At 31.3% G+C, this 18,775-nt stretch overlaps 1 protein-coding gene across 2 annotated transcripts in view; it reads left to right on the top strand.

Moving 5' to 3' along the window:
• The window catches only part of LOC121132187 (glutamate receptor ionotropic, delta-2-like), a 33,103-nt gene that overhangs the window by 9,673 nt on the left and 4,655 nt on the right, over positions 1–18,775 (top strand). For both annotated transcript variants that reach the window (XR_011784419.1, XM_040727582.2), the window contains exon 2: positions 18,266–18,648. Coding sequence is in view for 1 of the 2 variants with exons in the window: in XM_040727582.2 (XP_040583516.2) it covers positions 18,550–18,648 (99 nt within the window). In the remaining variant the exon portion in view is untranslated. The remainder of the gene's footprint in view (positions 1–18,265; positions 18,649–18,775) is intronic.

Raw genomic sequence — 18,775 nt, 5'->3', positions numbered from 1 at the left:
TCAGCTTGGAAGAAATTATTCTCCTGAAAGGAATGTGGATTGATCAGTGTGCTTTGGGTTGCAGATTTGAATAATACATTGACTATACACTATCTCGATCTTAACATTAGTATCGGTGGTCCCTTAATGATTTACACTTTAAAAAAATAATAATTCCTTTAATAGCGGACAGAAATGTTGACATTTCTTTTTACTTCTTTCGAACAAATAAAAAAAGTCGAATTTGATCTAAATTGGATTTTTATATTGAAATCAAAATGATTATAGGTCTTAATACCATGGGATGAAGGTCTTAGGAATTTCTATATTTGCAAATTGTTACATTAAATCATTTTGTTTATAAAAAAAAATAGTATATACTAATAGTATGAAGATTCGTTTGAATAAATTTATATAATAAAATTGCAGGTTGTGGAGTTATTAGCATTTATATATCTTGAGTCAGAGAATTTAAAATAGTCGGATTTAGACTTCAACTTATATATTTATATAATCCCAAATTTTCAAATCAATTTTAATATATTTATGTATCTCACTTGATTTTTCTTTTTTTTTTAATTAGTTTAAATTGTCAATAAAATAACTAATGGTAAGAAAAAGTTGGAAAAATTATATGTCATTCATAAGATTGAAGTAGTGAAATGAAGTATTCTGACTAAAAGGGGCAAAATAATATCTAAATTTATATTTTTGAATTGAAAATCAATCGATGGTTAAATGAAGAACAAGCGTAAGAAGTCTTAAAAAAGACAAAGAAGAATGCACATGAAATGAGCTTATATAAGGAACTCTTATTATGCTTATTTTCCGGAACTTTTTCTTATTTGTTGTTAGTCGAGCCAATATACAGGAGACATATAGGAGCTGTTATACTGTGTAGTTTTTATTGTACAGTATGTTTCTCCATCGATGGTTGATCGAACATCCTTAAAGAACCTTTAATTAGTGTCATGGTAACAAAATCCACCGGTTATTTTTTTTTTTTTACTTGAGACGATATCTCCTACATTTAGTTCAAAATTCAATAAAAAAGGCTAAACATGATTTCAATTGTCATGTAGGAAGTGTTGGTATGGACAATGCATCTAATGTAAATAAGATGATAAATTTGCTCGTGAAATAAAAATAGCTTGAGGGATCTATCTTACATAAGGATACACAGCTCACTTATTAAATATATTAGCTCGTGACCTCTAAATTGAAGGTGTGAAGAGTAAGGTTGTCAATTTTTATAAAATATTTTTGGAATAATCACTATGCGAGCAAGATAGGTGGTCAAACAATGTATGGTTGTCTTCAGTCAATAAAAAATAACTGGCCAATTCTTATGAATTATACTTTACAATCACAATTTACATTCAAGTGAAAATATATATAAAGTTGAATTAAATAAATGATTTTAAAAAGATCAATTGATTTAAATCATGAATTAGATAAACTTGATTCAAATCAGCCAGCCCTGATAGTGGGGACATAGTCCTATAATTTTATATTTATTTACTGAAGTTGAAAAATATATAACGTATTAATTTTTAAGAAAAAAGTCGAAATATCAAGGTTTTAAAATACCTAGGTTACATACTCTTGAACTTAAGGTTTTCATATTTTTTTGAAACTGAATTTTTTTATTAAAAGTATTTCTTGGGGGTGAGTGGCAAATTATTGTAACCCAAATATTTACTGTACAGAATTAAGGTTAGAGTTACCATTATTTCATAATGACAAATGGGGTTTTTTAATTTTTACAATGAAACTGGTCGGAGAAATTCATTTGACGAATGACATATTATTATAAAGTTTAAGGAATATATTAGTTTTATGAATACATAACTAATATAATAAATTAAGTACTTGTATTTATAATTCATAAATATATAAATAAAATAAAGTTTCATTTATTAAGTCGATCAATACATTATAGTTTTCCTAATTTTTTCACAAGGAGAACTAAAACCAGTAACAAAAATAGTATAATTTCCTTACTTACTTTGTAAATAGTAAATATATTAAATTAAAATTTCTTAAAAAGAAGCATTTTGTTAAAACAAAAGAACTTGCGAAGTATTTATGGAATATTATGATTTAGGAAGCAACTCGATGGCAAGGGTAGTCTAACACCTTTGATGACGTTATTGATATTGTTGATAATCATAAAAATCCATCTCTCTAAACCTTTTTAGGTAGTCATCTACAGCATTGTTCAATACGACTTAAATCCAGAACGTAGTCTAACGAATGTGTTGTGACCTGACATGACGGAGTGACATAACCTAATTGGAAACCAAATCAGACTAAGAGAGAGAGAGAGGGGGAGAGGCGTAGACGAGAGGAGGTCTGATCAGCTGAAACGGACTGTTTAGATGCCAGTTCAGGCAGTGATCCTAAAAGTCGTCATTCTAAATTTCCTTCTGACAGATAGAATAAATCACCAACTCTGTTAAAATGCGTTTTTCGCTTTCCGTGATACATTTATGAAAATAAATTACATTTTAAACTCCTATTTCCTGTAACAGTCCATGAATAAAAAGTCAATATCTTATACACTAGACAATTTTGATATAGTAATCTGATCAAAGTAGAGCAAGGCCAAAGTCAGACAGTCAAAGTGGCATCCTGGCACCTTACAGCCAATTAGGGCTTTCTTCCTATCACACGTTTAGAATGAAGTGGACTGTATAGAAATGGACCCAGACCTCGACACACTTTTATGTTTATATAGTAACCTTAAAATAACGATATCAAAAAGAGTATACTTTATTAAATAAGGACGACTATGTTTCGTTGAACAAAATGTAGATATTTATTGAAGCACCTTCAAAAATAGGTCTTCACTTCAACATAGAAAAACACAATTGTTATACAAGCTCAGGGCAAATGCCTGCTATGCACTAAGTTGAGAAAAGAAGACCGTTTGAGTCCCTACTTAGAAACTTATTCTCAGTTGCACTATGAGTGCACACCGACTAAGTAAAAATCATACGAGAGCATACTTGCAATAATGCTAGCTAGAATGTATAAAGGGTACTAGGCTGAAATGATAGATTTGCTGCAACAACACTTTCAAACTCTGATTGGATGGTGGAAGTTTGGGTAGGTGTTTGTTTTTTGTCAGCTGAAGCGGAAAAAGTGCAATACTAACGTACCCAATGTCTATACCCTTGTTCCTTTCCTTTCCCCCCTTGTCAAAGCTGTTTGTAGCTGATCTTATAAAATGTCATAACAGATAAGCTTCTCTCTTTCAAAACATATTTTCAAACTATTTGGGTTATCATTTTGATTTTTGATTTTTTTTTTTTAACATGACCAAAATACTACCGATGAGCATCAATCCCTCTGAAGTAAGTATTATTATCTATATTAGGTAAAAAAATTGTTAAAAATGTGTAATAAAATAAGTTTATATTTAAATATAATTTTGATATTTTCCCTCCACGAATGAAGCTATTTTAAATGTAGAAGGTTTTCCTCATTAATGCAGTAATTCATTTTCTTTCTCAAAAATCATATAACAGGCAGCTGATATTAACAAAGGTGTTAATGCAGTATTTCCATCACGTCATTATCTCGCCAGCACAAAAATACTCTATGTATATTTTTGTCATCTGTCGATTACCTAATCTCACTGGATACGTCATAGCTATTTCATAATTGATTATTTTTGATGAATAAACAAAATAATAAGTTTTCTAAACTTATACTCAAAGCATTATTGAGCGACACTAAACAGGAACGGGAGCTCGGTCATTGTTTAAATAACAAGCAGGAGCACGTTATTATAAGAGAGTTACAATCGCTAGAATTTCCCGCTGATTTACATAAATTTGTTTTATTTAATCTGTTTCTACCTCTTATAAGGTAACATCAAAAAATTCGTGAGACAGAATAATTTTAAAGATTGAAAAAGTAAACGGTTGAATTTATGTCTCAAGATATACAAGATTTTTTTTTCCATGCCAAATGGGCGACTGTCTGCTCTTTCAGTTGATAAGTTTGCCTTTCATGTAGGTAACCACACTAAGAAAAATCAGATATTGGATCCATCAGAGACAGCTCTTTCCTGAGAGGTTGTACTGTTAGAAGATAAATCTTTATCTTTGTAAACGAATTTTCCCAAATGAGATACAGTTTTTATATTTTTATGTAGTAAATTGATGTAGATCTCCAAATCTTACGCAAGCATAAGTTCAAAGACTTGGGAAACCTCAAGCTTAAGCTAATTATCACGCTTAACTTTTTAAATTTCAAAAACCAAAGTCTGACAATAAGTATAATTTACCCACCATGTGTAATGGGAAATCAGGGGCATTGAATACATTTTAAAATGACCTTGGCATATTTGTTGATCCCCCATCTCTTCCTAAATTCTTCGATAAGCCTCAAACCAGATTAGGTAGGTGGACTTATAAAGCTCTGGAGGGCATGTTTGATTTTTGCTAGCAAGTTAATCTTAGTATGTATCTTCAATCTTCATTATGTTTGAAGAAGTTAGCAATGACAATAAATAAATCAAAAGGTTTAACATTTGAAAAATTGCTTTATATTTACCAAAATCAGTATTTTTACATGGTCAATTATATGTTACATTTCTACAGTATCAAGAGGGGTACTGATTGCAAGGAGATTGAAGTTGTTTGACTTAATTTTATAGTTCAAAACTTTTACTTTTATTCTCACCCCGTGCATTTTATACTCCGTTATACTCCTTCCTTTCTGAATAGGTATCCTCAATTTCTTCTGAGTCCACCAAGGACTTACAATTATAACCCTATAACAAATCAGAAGGGATACTCTTTTATGAGTAAATGTTCAATCCGGTTTCGTTTATATCAATGATACCTTATATATAGTAGAAAAGGCACTGCTCAGAAATAAAATAAGAATGATAACAGCTTAGTAAGAGAATATTCACTTTTCAGGCTCCCAACTCCATAAAAATGGGTATGCTAAAACTGAAAAAGGTTCTTATCCTAAGACATTGAGGCGTTGTTTTATGTGAGCTGTTATAGTATAAATTTATTTTTCTTTTTAATATCTTAGTAATAATATTAGATTTTTTATGTTATATATATCTCGATTGTCGGTCGTACTATTAGGAAGCGGCGCTAGATTGTCTTATTTACAAGTGGTGGGTAGAGAGTCATACTAAATAACGATGACGTCAGAGTAACACGACCATAAACTTTTATCATATAACTATTACACATAGTCTAATAAAGTGTGTGGCGGGGGATTATGATTCTGCAGTAGAGGTTGAGTAACGGTCAAAGTAAACCCTGGTTATTTTTTACACAGCCCAATCATTTGAATGACAAACAAAATTAAAGAGTGGATTAAAAATTGAATGAAAATCCACTTGAGGGAGAAGTGGGAATATGACTCGTACTGCAAGTCCGAGTCGAGTCTTTGCCTACAAGTCCAAGTCCTTGGATATTTTTATTTGGTCCAGATCAAGTCCTCAGAAAATAAAATATTTTTCAAAATATTGTTAGATCAAATTGAGTTGCAATTCTTAAAGATATGTACTGGAGTCTAAGTCCCCAACTCCAGTTTGAGGAGTACCAAGTATTAAAAAAACCGAAAGATTTTTAAAGCAGAGCAAATATATCAAATTCCATTTAATGTCGGAACATATAAACTTGAATGTAGTTCTGTTTTTTTATTCTTTTGTTGAACAGGATGGAAAGATGGCTTGAAGTAATTTGAGATTTCCTTCTGTGTTTGGGATGCTGTTCTTTGTATATATTTTAAGATATAAGATACCAATATACTCATTTTGGACTTACACATAAAGAATTTAAAATGGAGGAAAAATAATTTATCATGTATCATTATATTGAACAAAAGTTGAATTATTTGATATTTTATAATTTTTTACATGATAGCGTGAGTATGTTAATACAAATAGGTGTGTGTAGTTGTTGCAATTTTAAGATAATAACATAAATAAACCCAGTAAAAGTCAAATATACCTCATAAATATTTATTGAAAAGTACTACAACGTAGTATAAATGTACATTGTACGTTTATGGAATGATTTTGTTATTCGACCATAGATAGCTCTAGGTGATGATGGTACATTATTTATCAATAATTAATTAATTTCCTAGGAACATAAAAGGCTTTAATATTGGAATAAAAATGACAAAACAGAATAGGTTAGTTTATATGTGTGATTATATAAAGCTTCCAAAAAGTTCTTCTGATCCAAAGCTCTATAATTATAGAGCATATTTAATTATATTTTTAAAAATGTATAAAATGCTTTATTTTTAGGAATATAGATATGAAAGAAACGAAATATATTTGGACCCATGCACAATTAATATTAGGGAAGGGGCCTGGAACTCCACGGTGTCAATCACTGCAAAATTATATTTTTAACATATCACACGTACTATTCAAAATGATCAGTCTAGTGGCGCTCTCTTTTTTGCAAAATAATAAAACTCCTTCAAGGATAATATTATATAATAAAATCTAACATGTAAATATGTTTCTCACAAAGAGGGAACTCTCAAAACTCTTCCACGTATGTGTTATTTTTTAAACAACAAGGTAGGTCATTTAGAACTTGCACTGGTAACACAAGAGAGAGTGTATAACAACACCTCCGGACAATATATCATTTTTAATTTGCTCGTGACGCATTGAGAAACATGACATTGTCTATAAGAATATAATAATATATGGCAATATATAAGCTGTGTTAACATTGTCAGCTATTTTTGGTTTCGTCTTGTTTCGTCTCCTTTTTGTCAGCCAATAGTCTTCGTTAGTCATTAGTCTTCTTCATCATATTGTCAGTTTTTGTCGTCGTCATAATATTGTCTTCCTCATAGGTACATTCTATTTCGTTTTCGTCTCGTCTTCGTCAGAGTTTTGTCCTGATTTTTGGCAGATATTAGTCATTGTAAAAGTTTCGTCTTTGTCAGAGTTTCTTCTGCATAGGAAAGAATTTTTCTGGTTTAATTCATATTTTCTTAGTAATAAAGAACGTTTCAAAAATAGGTTTTTAAAGTACAAACACATATGTCAATATGGTCCGGTCTAGTTCCATAGCCCACTACCAAATTATTATAATTGGCAAGGGAAACCTTTATCCAAGACTCTAATTAACTTTTCTCCCACAAGTTGTGGAATATACCAGGAGGATATTTAGTACCTAGCGCCAATTGACCGTTTTTTAATGTGACTTATAGAGTATAATCAAATTTTTAAATTATATTATCCATTTACTTCCTACTGGATTCTCCTATAGATAGATTGGTGCTCTTTGATAGAAAGTGCTGAATATCGAGCAGCTGCGCTCATCATTATAGCTGTTAATTCTTCCACATGTAATGGCGAGTGAATACTTCATTGTTTAGAAATCAATTATTTAATATTTAATAAAGCAAACTCCATGGCTTTGTGACCAGGAGAAGTATTTTTATTTCTCTTATAAGCGCCAAATAATATATTTGCCTTTATTAAGTTAGAAGAAATATCTTCTGTAACACAAATGTTGCATTGTATAAAATATTTGACTAATCTCTAAACTGGACAATCAGCACAAGCGTGTAGAGTAGAGTTGAACATAAAACGGCAAACTTTGCACGGATAATAAAATTTGATATTGTCAGTAGAAATTTGAAATTGTGCCGTAAATTTGGTCCCGTCTGAAATTCTAGAAATTGATCGGTGAACTCTTGGTTCCCATGAAGGAGGAAGATCGAGTAGTACCATATATTCTGAAACAAACTTCCCTTCCACCGAGTAATTTTGGCAAAAGCTCATTTTTAAAAACCATGGTTTCGAAGGAGTAAAATATTTAAGAGACTTCTCAAGAGGAAGACGGAATCTCCCACCCCAAAAGATAGATTCCTGGCTTAAGTCATGATAACTTAAAATTTTATGATAGAAACAGCAGGCTTCTCCACTAAAACCAGTTGCCCTAACTTATTAACCAAAAGCGTTTGAGTCCTATTTTCGTGAATTATATCAATTGTTGAATCTGAATGATAAGTAGGTCTTCCTTTCCATAATGTTCTCTGAATAGACGCTAGAAGTGACAAAAAAACTTCCAAATACCGATTAGTTAAGGGTGTTCCCATTTGGATCCATTCATAATATTTAGTAGAGGTGAAATTCACCCTTCAGTCTCTCAACAGGTATAAACCTAATTCCTCTACAACCTTTTTGTACCATTTTGAAATAACACTAGATAAAAGGCAGAGCCCACCGCCTAATTTATACTTTGGACGCTTTAAAGCAGGAATATAATTTTTATGGAAGAGACCCTTAAACCATGCATCTTCTTGAATCATTGCAGATTCTGCTAGAGAACGAATGGAGGTACCTCTGAATAATACAAGAGGAATAATTATCAAATTGTATAAATCAATGCGTAGAGATAAATGACGCCATTTTTGGATCTGTGTGTTGACCATTATATTTAATAGTGCACAAATACCCCTTGGTTGTCCGTTCGATACATAAGATGTTCACCTTGGGTACAACTCTACAATCTTCGATTATTGTAGATCCGGCTTCCAAGATCCAAGGAGAAGGATGGTGGTTTTCGTTAGATTCATTTCTAATCCAGAGTTGAACTTAAATTTGTTTAAAAAAGTTAAAAGAACTTTGATCCTATACTGAAGTTGAATTTTTGAATTGGCTTCAATCATTAACATTACATCATCAGCTTATAGGCCAATTAGATGTGGATTCCTATAAAAGAGATACCAAATCCCAAATACTTTTTCGAAATGGTCCTTGTTAGTTCATAGATGGCAGATATAAGAAGCAAGGGACATCCTTGTCTACAGCTATTTCGTAATAAAATGGGTTCATCCAACGAAATTATAGGAGAGCTGTTAGCGAGTAAAGCTCTGATAGGATTAAAAAAACTTTGGGAAGTAACCTTTTAACAAATCTCATAAGAAGTGGCGTACAAAGTCAAATGTTTTGCAAAAATCAATTGCAATCAATGCATCAAACTTGCCACTCCTATTAAGAGATTCAATTGCTGTAGCAATATTTCGTGAATCGTATATTTACAAAACTTTATAAAAAGTAAAGTAAGTTACTCCAACTAACGCTATTAATTTTGTTATATCTTTTAGATTTGGATTGGTTTTTTTTACTAGTTGAAGTGGTAATTTTTAAAGCCAGATATATTTATCGTCAATTTAACCTCGAGAACAGTGATTTCGTCACATAGTAAAATTCAAAAAGTAACATGCTAAACTTCCTCTTCCATGATATAAATATTTTTTTATTAGCAAAAATATCAAATTTTCAGCAATCAATGCATCAAAACTTTTTTTCATTGCAAAAAAGAAGATTGGAATTAATTCAAAGATAATTCGAATCTCTATTAAGAGATTCAATTGCTGTAGCAATATTTCGTGAAATATCCGTAATTTTTCTATTTCTCAGGAAACCTTTTTGTTCATCTTTAATGTTTTGGTTTAAAATGGGTTCAATTTGCTTAGCTAAAACACCAGACAATATTGTTGGAGCTTAATTTAAAACTGGGATGGGCCTCCAGTGATTGAAATCAGTGCCATCACCCTTTTTAGGTATAAGAGCTTTCTTTCTTTTTGTAAGAGAAAGGGGCATTTTTCGACGCTTCTCCATGGATTTTCTTACTTTTAAAAGGTATGGCACAATTTTTCAGGCGCGAGAGAGAATATTTACCCACAAAGGCCATCTGGACCCGATGCTTTGGAAACCTTGAAATCATTCTTTATACAATTTACGATGTTAGCCTTGGTTAATACTTCAACCTTTGAGGGTTTCCTTTTCTTCGGGAAATTGAGTCTCTCTCCGCCTAAAATCTCCGAGAACCTTTTAGGGAAATATTGCAATACTTCAGAAGGCTCATCGATTGTTCTGTTGTTAACAATAATTTTTTGTATTGTAGTGGCTGTATGATTATGTATGCGAGGAAAATATTTGTTTCTAAGAATGGGATCGGTTTCACGATATAATTTTCATCACTGTTCAGTTTCAGCAATATCCAAGATTCTGTATTAATTCACCAAATCTGTAGTGTATTTAAAAAAAAAAATAGAAGATCCATTTAAAACTTTTTGAAGACTCTTTGGAACCTATTTGCTTTCTTTTTGTGCAATTTAACAAATTTTTGCACTATTTTAACAGCAATGAGACAATAATTGATAAACACATCGAGAAGGCAGAAAACTAAGACCTTTTAAAGATTGGATTTTAAAAACTTTTCGAAATTAAATTCCCTTAATATCATCCATTTTGCCAATTTAAATTGATGACTGCGGGGAATAAAACGAAGAGTTACTTTAATAATTTTGTGACTGGTCCAAGGATATGGTCTATTTGAAATATTTTTAACCTGCCCAACAAAAATAGACGATATTAAGGCTAAATAGATTCTTGAAGATTTATACCCACCACTCGAGGAAATATTATTCTTTGGACTGAACTTTTTCGTCAAATCCACTAAATTAAACTTTTTTATAAGTTCCCACAATATTGCAGCATTTGTATGAGAGCTTGTTGGCTTATCCAGATCTACATTTTAATCTCCAATCAAAAGCATTGGACAATTGTCAGTAGTTTGAGAATCAATAATAGACTGAAAACAAGTAAACAACTTGGAATTTGGCCATACGCATTGATGACTGAAAAAGTAAAGCTAGACACGAGAACAATAATTTTATGCCAATGACGGTCGATTGTATATTGTTTTGCAAATATTGGCTTTGGAACTCGTTTGGAAACGAAAGTTAGCACTCCTCTCTTATCTGAACCAGAAAAGAAATTATGAAATAAAGATGGAAGACACAGGAGATAATTTCTCGAGCAGGATGAGGACACCTGAGTCCCAAGATCTTACAGCCATAAGATATCGGGTTTGAAATTCAATAAGTGTTTCATAAGACCATGTCTAACTCGTCTATCCCCACCTCCCCTTATATTCAACGACAAAATATTAGAGAGTCCCATATTGGCCTTTAGATCATTAGAGATTTTCGGAGGAAATAAGTCAGTTATTTTGTGGTGGATTTTATTAGTCAGATACATTTTTGGGTTTATTCATCTCGCTCGACTTTTGGCAATTAGAGTACAATTCATTTCTGTTGCGTTTGGTAAGTGATAGGGACCCAGTACGCCTGAGTTCCACAACTTTGTCGCTCAGAAGAGGTTTATTAGGCTTATGAATACATGGAGTGTTCGAAGTTGAGTTTGGTTCAAAGGAGTTCAAAACTAAACTAACTATTTCCATCTGAGATACTTTCATTAGTACCATTAGATACCTGCGTAGCCGGTGTGAATGACAATGGATTGTTCTCTGAATAAACAGTTGATGCTTGATTTGAATCAATTAGCTCAACCCCTTTCGGTTCTTGAGCTTTACAATCTTCACGTCGTCTCCCATATGTTTTTCCCCTTTGAAATAGCTCCTCTTCTTGACATTTAAACATTTAAAACCCAAGTAGCATTTGTTAAGGTTAGAGAGTAAAATATTCATAATCCGTTAACTTTTAGTCCAGTTTGTGAATTGAATTTTTTTTTTTTTTAAAGACATTTTCATTCTTTGTGGTCAGTGTTTCTTTTTCTTTGTATTTGTAGCCGTAATATGAAAAAATTGACGTGTTTTGTTGTTTTATAATTGATTAATTATTTAAAATTGAGTACACTGCCTTTTAAGAGGTTATTTAAAAAAAAAAACATACAGACAATAAAAATATCGGTGAGAGTGATTGGAAAAACTTTGTGAAAGATATTCATTTCATTTTTCCACCTGCTAATTATGAATTCACATATTATTTCCTTCTAATTCATTATTGTTATATTGGTGACTTTTTCTTCAGATCTTCCTCCCACCCCCTTAAAAAAAAGACAAATTTTATATTTAATGTGTCCGTTGAATAACCTTTAAATAGACAAAATATAATTCTGGAGGACACAGGTCTGGAAATGTATTCATAGAAAAACCAATAGGACTTTTATCTTAACCTAAGTCAGCAGAGTAATAAAATATAATATTGTACCAAAGTTTTATACGTTCCGTTCTTGTAGTACTAAAACTTTTTTGTAATTAATTAATATATGTTAACTGTCCTTTTATAAAAAATTGGAAAAAAACAACCAAAACAACCAACAAAGTAAACTATGCTATAAACTATTTCACCTCATGAGCTCAAGTTCAAAAAGCCATTTTTTTGGTATAAAAACATAATATAGAATAATAAATTTATAAAATATCTAACCAATAACGTTAAAATAGATGGATATCATAAAAGACACAAGATACACATATCTGTTTAAAAACATGGGTAGTAGCTTCAAGGGTGAAACTTTAACTCCCTATAAATAAGACTAAAATATTAGATTTTTTAGTTTCTATTCAATATTAAGCTACTGGGTACGGCGAAAAAGACTTTACACTTTCAATCTAGAATTTTATCATGATATATTTCAGCAACATGTTGTAATAAGGTATGTCTGTAAAATAAAAATAACTAATATGATGTCTTGGCTAACCTAATCAATGATGTAGCCCCCTTTGGTACCCTCACCCTCCTGCTGCAATACCAGGTTCATGTCCGGGTAGTTGGTCTGAACCTAGGGTAACAACTTCTCCTCCATTGGTTTCTTTTTTGTGTTCAAAAGTGTGAGTACCGAAATTTGTTGGTCACGTTCAGATTGCATTTTCTCAGCTTATAAGACAATTAGGAAGAACTAGTTTTTTGTTTTTTGAGTATTTGACCGGAACAATTTTACACTTATTCACAAAAATCTTGATTTATTTATCAAAACATACTGCAAGTATTTCTTCGTCCCACCCGATATACGCAAAATTTAAATAAAATTGAGATGGTGCTGCAAAAAAATGTACTCTTTTTATTTAATTAATTTGGAGGCGGTAGCTAGAGAATAATGATTCCGTGTACGCTAAGCAGAATCTCAACCATATTTAATATTAAAGTCTTCATTTATCATGACTTGTACACGTGATAAAACGACTCAAAGTTTTTCGTTTGATAACCTATATCGGGCCCTGAATGCTTTATTTAATGGGCATCTGAGTTAAGATTTTAAGTGGATCACTCTACTAAGCGGCCATATCCTGTTACCATGCAGATATTTCATAATATTCAAAAACTGTATTGATCATGTCCCTACAATCTATCATACAAATTATATAGCTAATACCTAGATGATCATGCTTGTTAGGAACTTACTAGACCTCTCAGTCCTTAAGAACGTAGGTCTTTCAATCTGTCAGTACTAGAACGGGTTTTAAAAAGAAGAAATAAAGTTGAATGACGTCATTAAAGACCAAATATAATAAGTTTTAGCACTGAAATGCATTTCTAAACGGCCCCAACTGATACTGAGCTGGACGGAATTTAAGCCTTCAGTCCTAAGTAAGGACCGACACAACACTAGTTTAATACTAAACCATAAATAAGTGACGGCCTATAGACTCATACAACTTATCTTGACGAGTTAAAAAATTAAGAATTTATAAATAAATGTTTCCTGCACATTTGGGACATCCCTTCATCTCTATCTGAAAATAGAAGTGTTCCCATTTCTTCCCATACGTAAATTTTATAATTATTATATTCTTTTATCGGATATTTTCAACATTTTTGAATTGCTTCAAAATACTAAACCAAACCTGTTATTTTTGGCTATTTTTAAAGTTCAAGATCATTTGAAAATACATATTTCAAAACAAATCTAAAACTATTCTTGAAATGTTTGTGACATGCTTGTAGCTCAACTAATTGATATTATTAGTTGAAAATAAGTACTTTCTGTTCCAAGGCTCATAGATTCAAGACGAATTTATTCAAAAATATTAAAGATATCTCATTTGAGGGCTAAAAGTTTGAACTTTAATTTTAAAAAGAACCCCTACAAAAGTAATATGTAAATATAATTTGTCTTATATTTAGAAAAAAATCCTATAAAAAGTTAACTGAAACAGGAAATTGGTTTATTTTCCATTATTTTTATTTATTTATTTCGACCAGTGGCGACAAACAAAGCCTATAAAGGTCGACTTATTTTATAACATATAAAAATGATCGTTTTTAATAAAAGTGATGCATTTATACAAATATTGAAATATAAAAGACAAAAACACAAATAACTTAATAGTTTTAGTGCTGGAAATTAAGCTTGGATAATGATCGGATAAATTAATACCATTCAACACTTTTGTGTAAACAGTAGAATTGGAGGAGGAGAGCACCAAATCCAAAATATTGCCCCGAGAGTGAGTAGCTTCACTGACTTTTTGTTCCAGGAAAAGATCTTGAAAGACTTCTATATACAACCTACCAGTAGACGAGAAGGGGATCCAAGATACCTAATCAATATTTGGAACTTTACTTCAGAGATTTCAATAACTGAAGAACAGCTGAGATCTTCAGAGCAAAATACCGCCACACCACCTCCTCTTTCCTTCAAGCCCATTAGGCGATCTGCACGGGAGATAAGGTTGTAATTAGTCAAAAAACTTTCACCGTTGCTATGATCATCAAGCCATGTTTCTGTTATACATACAGTCGCAGGCTTGAAGTCATGAGTAATACATTTTAAAAGTTATAATTTATTAAAAATACATCTCCTTTATATAAAATATGGTTATTTTTTTGGGGGGGGGTGGGGGATGTGGAAAATTCCTGACCTTCTCATTAATTGAAAAATGCCAGGAGACTCTTCGTTTTTTTTTTTTAAGGAAGTCTTCTTTTATGGTGTTGTTCAATTCTCTTTGAGCTTTTGTGAGGAGGGGGAAACACTTATCTCATCCGACTTATTCTTCAACAAAATATTTTTAATACTTTCATTACAAAAACCGGAAATGACTGATTAATTAGCAACATCAGAGTTATTATTTTTGATTCTGAAAGCAAATTGAATATCATTTGTCTGAATTTGAAATTTGTCAAACATAAGATTTTTAATCTCCTCGGAATCCTTAAAAAGACCATATATGATGGATGACTTTTCGCCTATTATTCCCCAAATCTATAGAGCAAACCAATAGATCCTTGAGATCAGCAGGGTGTTTAATTATTTCATTTTTTATTTTATTTTGTCTCTCAGTTGAAGATGAGATAGACGATTCTAACGCAGAAAAATTGTCAGTGAGTGTTTCAATTTTAGCTCGTAGTTGAGAGATATCCCTGATAACTAGAGAAGTGCTCTCCATGGTAGCATTCTTATATTATATGTTTTATGTGAGACATAAAGGAATCACGTTTATTAGGAGATAGAGAAGACAGATCATCATGAAGATTATCATCAGTGTTGTTATCAACACTGATAATAAACTACTTTTCCTCCCGCGCTCGCCCATGACGAACGAGGTCAAGATAATATAAAGAAAAAGACAACGAGCAGAGTATTGATTTCAGTGAGGAGGGATAAACAGGATTTACCTTCGAAGTAAGGCTAAAGGAAAGAGAGAGAGAGATAAGTCCTACAATTATTAGAACCTGAGTAGGATTTCCACTAATTTCTCGTCAACGATGACACACTCCAGAATATTAAAATGCTTACGTAAAAGAGTGAGTCTTGACAGTGTAAAAGATGAGAAGATCCAATCTGTATTGGAGTAATACACACCAAATAAGAATTCAATATTTATAACAGGGAGTACCACACGTCTTAACACAACGAAAGAACAATAAGAATAAAGCAATTAAATATTCAAGTAACTAAGAAGGGGAGGAAAACAAATAATAGTCCAGACATAATTTATTCATACTTGAAAGGAAATGTAACAATTAATTTTTAAAGATATAAAAATGATCGCAATCGCGGAGAGTATAAAAGTATGACAGAATGCCATAAAAATTGTAGTAACTTAGAGACACGACAACCATGCTGGCAGATATCATAATAAACCATTTGCTCGCTAATACATTGGTCATTTTATAATAAGGAATAATTAATTAGAGCTCCAATGTCTTGTGGTACTTTTTTTAAAAATTATGCTTTATACAATTCTTTTTGAATATAAAAGTAGTACTTGTGAATGGTATGTGCACCAGTCAAGTATTGTCGATTGGAACTATGTTAGAACATAGAGTTTACTCACTCTTGGTAGTAATTATATTGATGAGGAAATGTACTGGGATGGAGGATTCGTTTCTTAGAGACAAAATTGACTTTTTGTCTACTTTTTCCTTCTCAAATGGATTATATCCTCTTCAAATATTTGAGGAGTCTGCTGTAATGGAAGATATAGTACGGCAAATAGGTATGCACATATTTCTTTATTTATTTTTTATTATAAAGTTGAGGTTGCAACTTTCATCAAAAAATCCAATATGTGATCTCCTTTTTAATGTTTTCATCAGTTGAGACTTGTGTTATGTAAAGGAGCTGATTATGAATTTAAAAGGGGATTTATATAAGTATGATTTTGAATTTAACTGTTACGATATTTTTGTCTTTTTTTTATGGCATGTTAATTTTCAATGTGTCCTTTATGGGCCATAACAACTGCCTCACGGAGTAATCATTATACGCCATAAAAAAAATATTGATCTTGCATTGAACAGTTCCAGAGTTGGCAATATGGATCAAAATATTGTCAAATGGTTGTTTTAGCATAAGTAGATATTGTGAATATACACAGTATTCAATAAAAACAGGATCTGCATTATTTTCCATTTTTCTCCGTGATGAGATTTTGAAGGTAAATGAAAACAATATAGAATTTCAAAACTCTATTGGATTCTGTTATACCATTTGAATGAGTTGGTATTACTGAACTTTTATGCTATTTTAAGTCTGTCATGTCAATATTTGCATTTGTATGAATTTAGGAAGTAAAAATGATCGTAACCATTTTATTTCATAAAGAAAAATTACAAACTGTCTCAGCATTTCAAATATCTAATCTGGACTAACCACACCTTATTAAAATTTCTGAGTGCAGAAAATGAGATGTCATCACCTCTAACATTCTTTGTAGTTATTTTTTTTTGTAATGAATTTGAAAATTACAAATTAGCAAAACGATAACTAACTAATAATGAAAGCAAACGGCCGATGATGCTAGATAATCTGGGGTGGTATCATTTGACCTATTAGTATAATATTTACAGTTAAACAGCACACAATAATATTGTCTTCCAATAAAATTAATCATAACCAAGTTGGTGAAAATAGTGTTGCTTACAATGATATTACCCACACGCATTTTGTCGCACATAAATAATGTACACATCGATTATACAACACAATTATTTTGTATCATACCTTTTTAACACATTAACTATACACGATAATGTTAAATGTTAATTAAAAAATGATCTGTAATGCACATATACTAATATGTTTTTGTCGGAGAATTTTGCAAGTCCTAAAAATTTCATATATTTTTGGACTATTTATTTAAACAAAAACAAGAGATTAATTATGAGTGGCTTTTGCACGTTTTCTTTTTAAATAGTTGTAGATACATATTTTAATTTACAACTGTTAATTATATCCTTTCCCAAAAATTAGTGAATTGTACTTTTTCTTATGGAATTTGCACGTACAAAAAAAATCTTCGCACATGCACTAGAGTCTTCCTTTTTTAACTTTATTATTTTACTCACTTATGCTTATTGTTTTTCATTGAATTCGTAGTTGTTGTATAATTTAAGTTTTTTTGTAGTTGCAAATTGATTATGAGTTTTATTTTATAAAGCTGTTAACCGTATTATTTCAAATTAGGATGATTACCGTATAAGTTTTTTATTTTTTTTTATTTTTATATACTGGCAGATCATATTTTATGAACCAATGTTATTTATTTATTTCGGCTCTAACTAATTGCTGTAGAATATCAGACGTACTTTGCTTGTTCATTTGACAACGACGTTCATTTTTTAATTATATGCATAGAGTCCATACTATCTAGGAGGTATTTTTGTAACAGAAATTGTTATTTGCAATATCATGTGAACCAAGTGTAAATAAGTACAATACTCAGCCGGGTTATGACTATTGGTTTATAAAATATGTATGTTACTCTCCATCTTTCATGTGTACAAGTAGTTGTGCTAACTTTATATTGAGATGTTCTCTCGAATTGATAAATAATGATACATGTTTTAGAAAATAAAAAACACTGTTCAAGTTTGCACAGTAACAGGTTTGGATATACAATCCTACCTAAAAACATCGACGGGTAATTTAAATTTGTGTTTGGAAATGTTTTTCATTGACTCTAAGATTTATTAATCCATCTTTTTTTTTCTTTTTTTTTATTACTTATAGAGAAATCCTTCATTCAAAAATCAATCCCTGTTTCAAGAGGGACTCCAAACCTTGACTACTCCGACAATCAATTTTTCCTTTATATATTTCAAAGCTCAAATACCCTCAATTTGAGTCGCATTGATGGCTTACTCAAAGTTTATCCAAATCGCCGCTGTGTATTACTCTCATTAGAGCCGAGTGATATCTCCTTACCTGAGCTCCAGGAATTATTTTCCAACTTTTCCTCAATTTGCCATTTCTATTTTATCGATGGGACTGAAAGAGTAATTGAAATCTATAAAATGGGGCGACTCTTATCTCCTGTTGCTGAAAGAGCTGTCCTCGTAAATGGAGTACACTTAAAACAAGAAATCAGGAATCTTAGAGGGATAACTTTAAGGGTGAGTTGTAAAAGTGAATTATATAAATATTAAAGATTGCAACGGATGAAAAGAAGAGTAAGATCAAATCATTTTTCAAGTCAACATACATATAGATTTAATAGAAACCACAAGTACATTATTTGTA

Source organism: Lepeophtheirus salmonis, chromosome 2 (genome assembly GCF_016086655.4).
Source record: "Lepeophtheirus salmonis chromosome 2, UVic_Lsal_1.4, whole genome shotgun sequence".
NCBI classification, from domain to species: Eukaryota; Metazoa; Arthropoda; class Copepoda; order Siphonostomatoida; family Caligidae; genus Lepeophtheirus; species Lepeophtheirus salmonis.
Note: the sequence above shows the minus strand (reverse complement) of the source record. Positions and strands in the feature narration are given on the sequence as shown.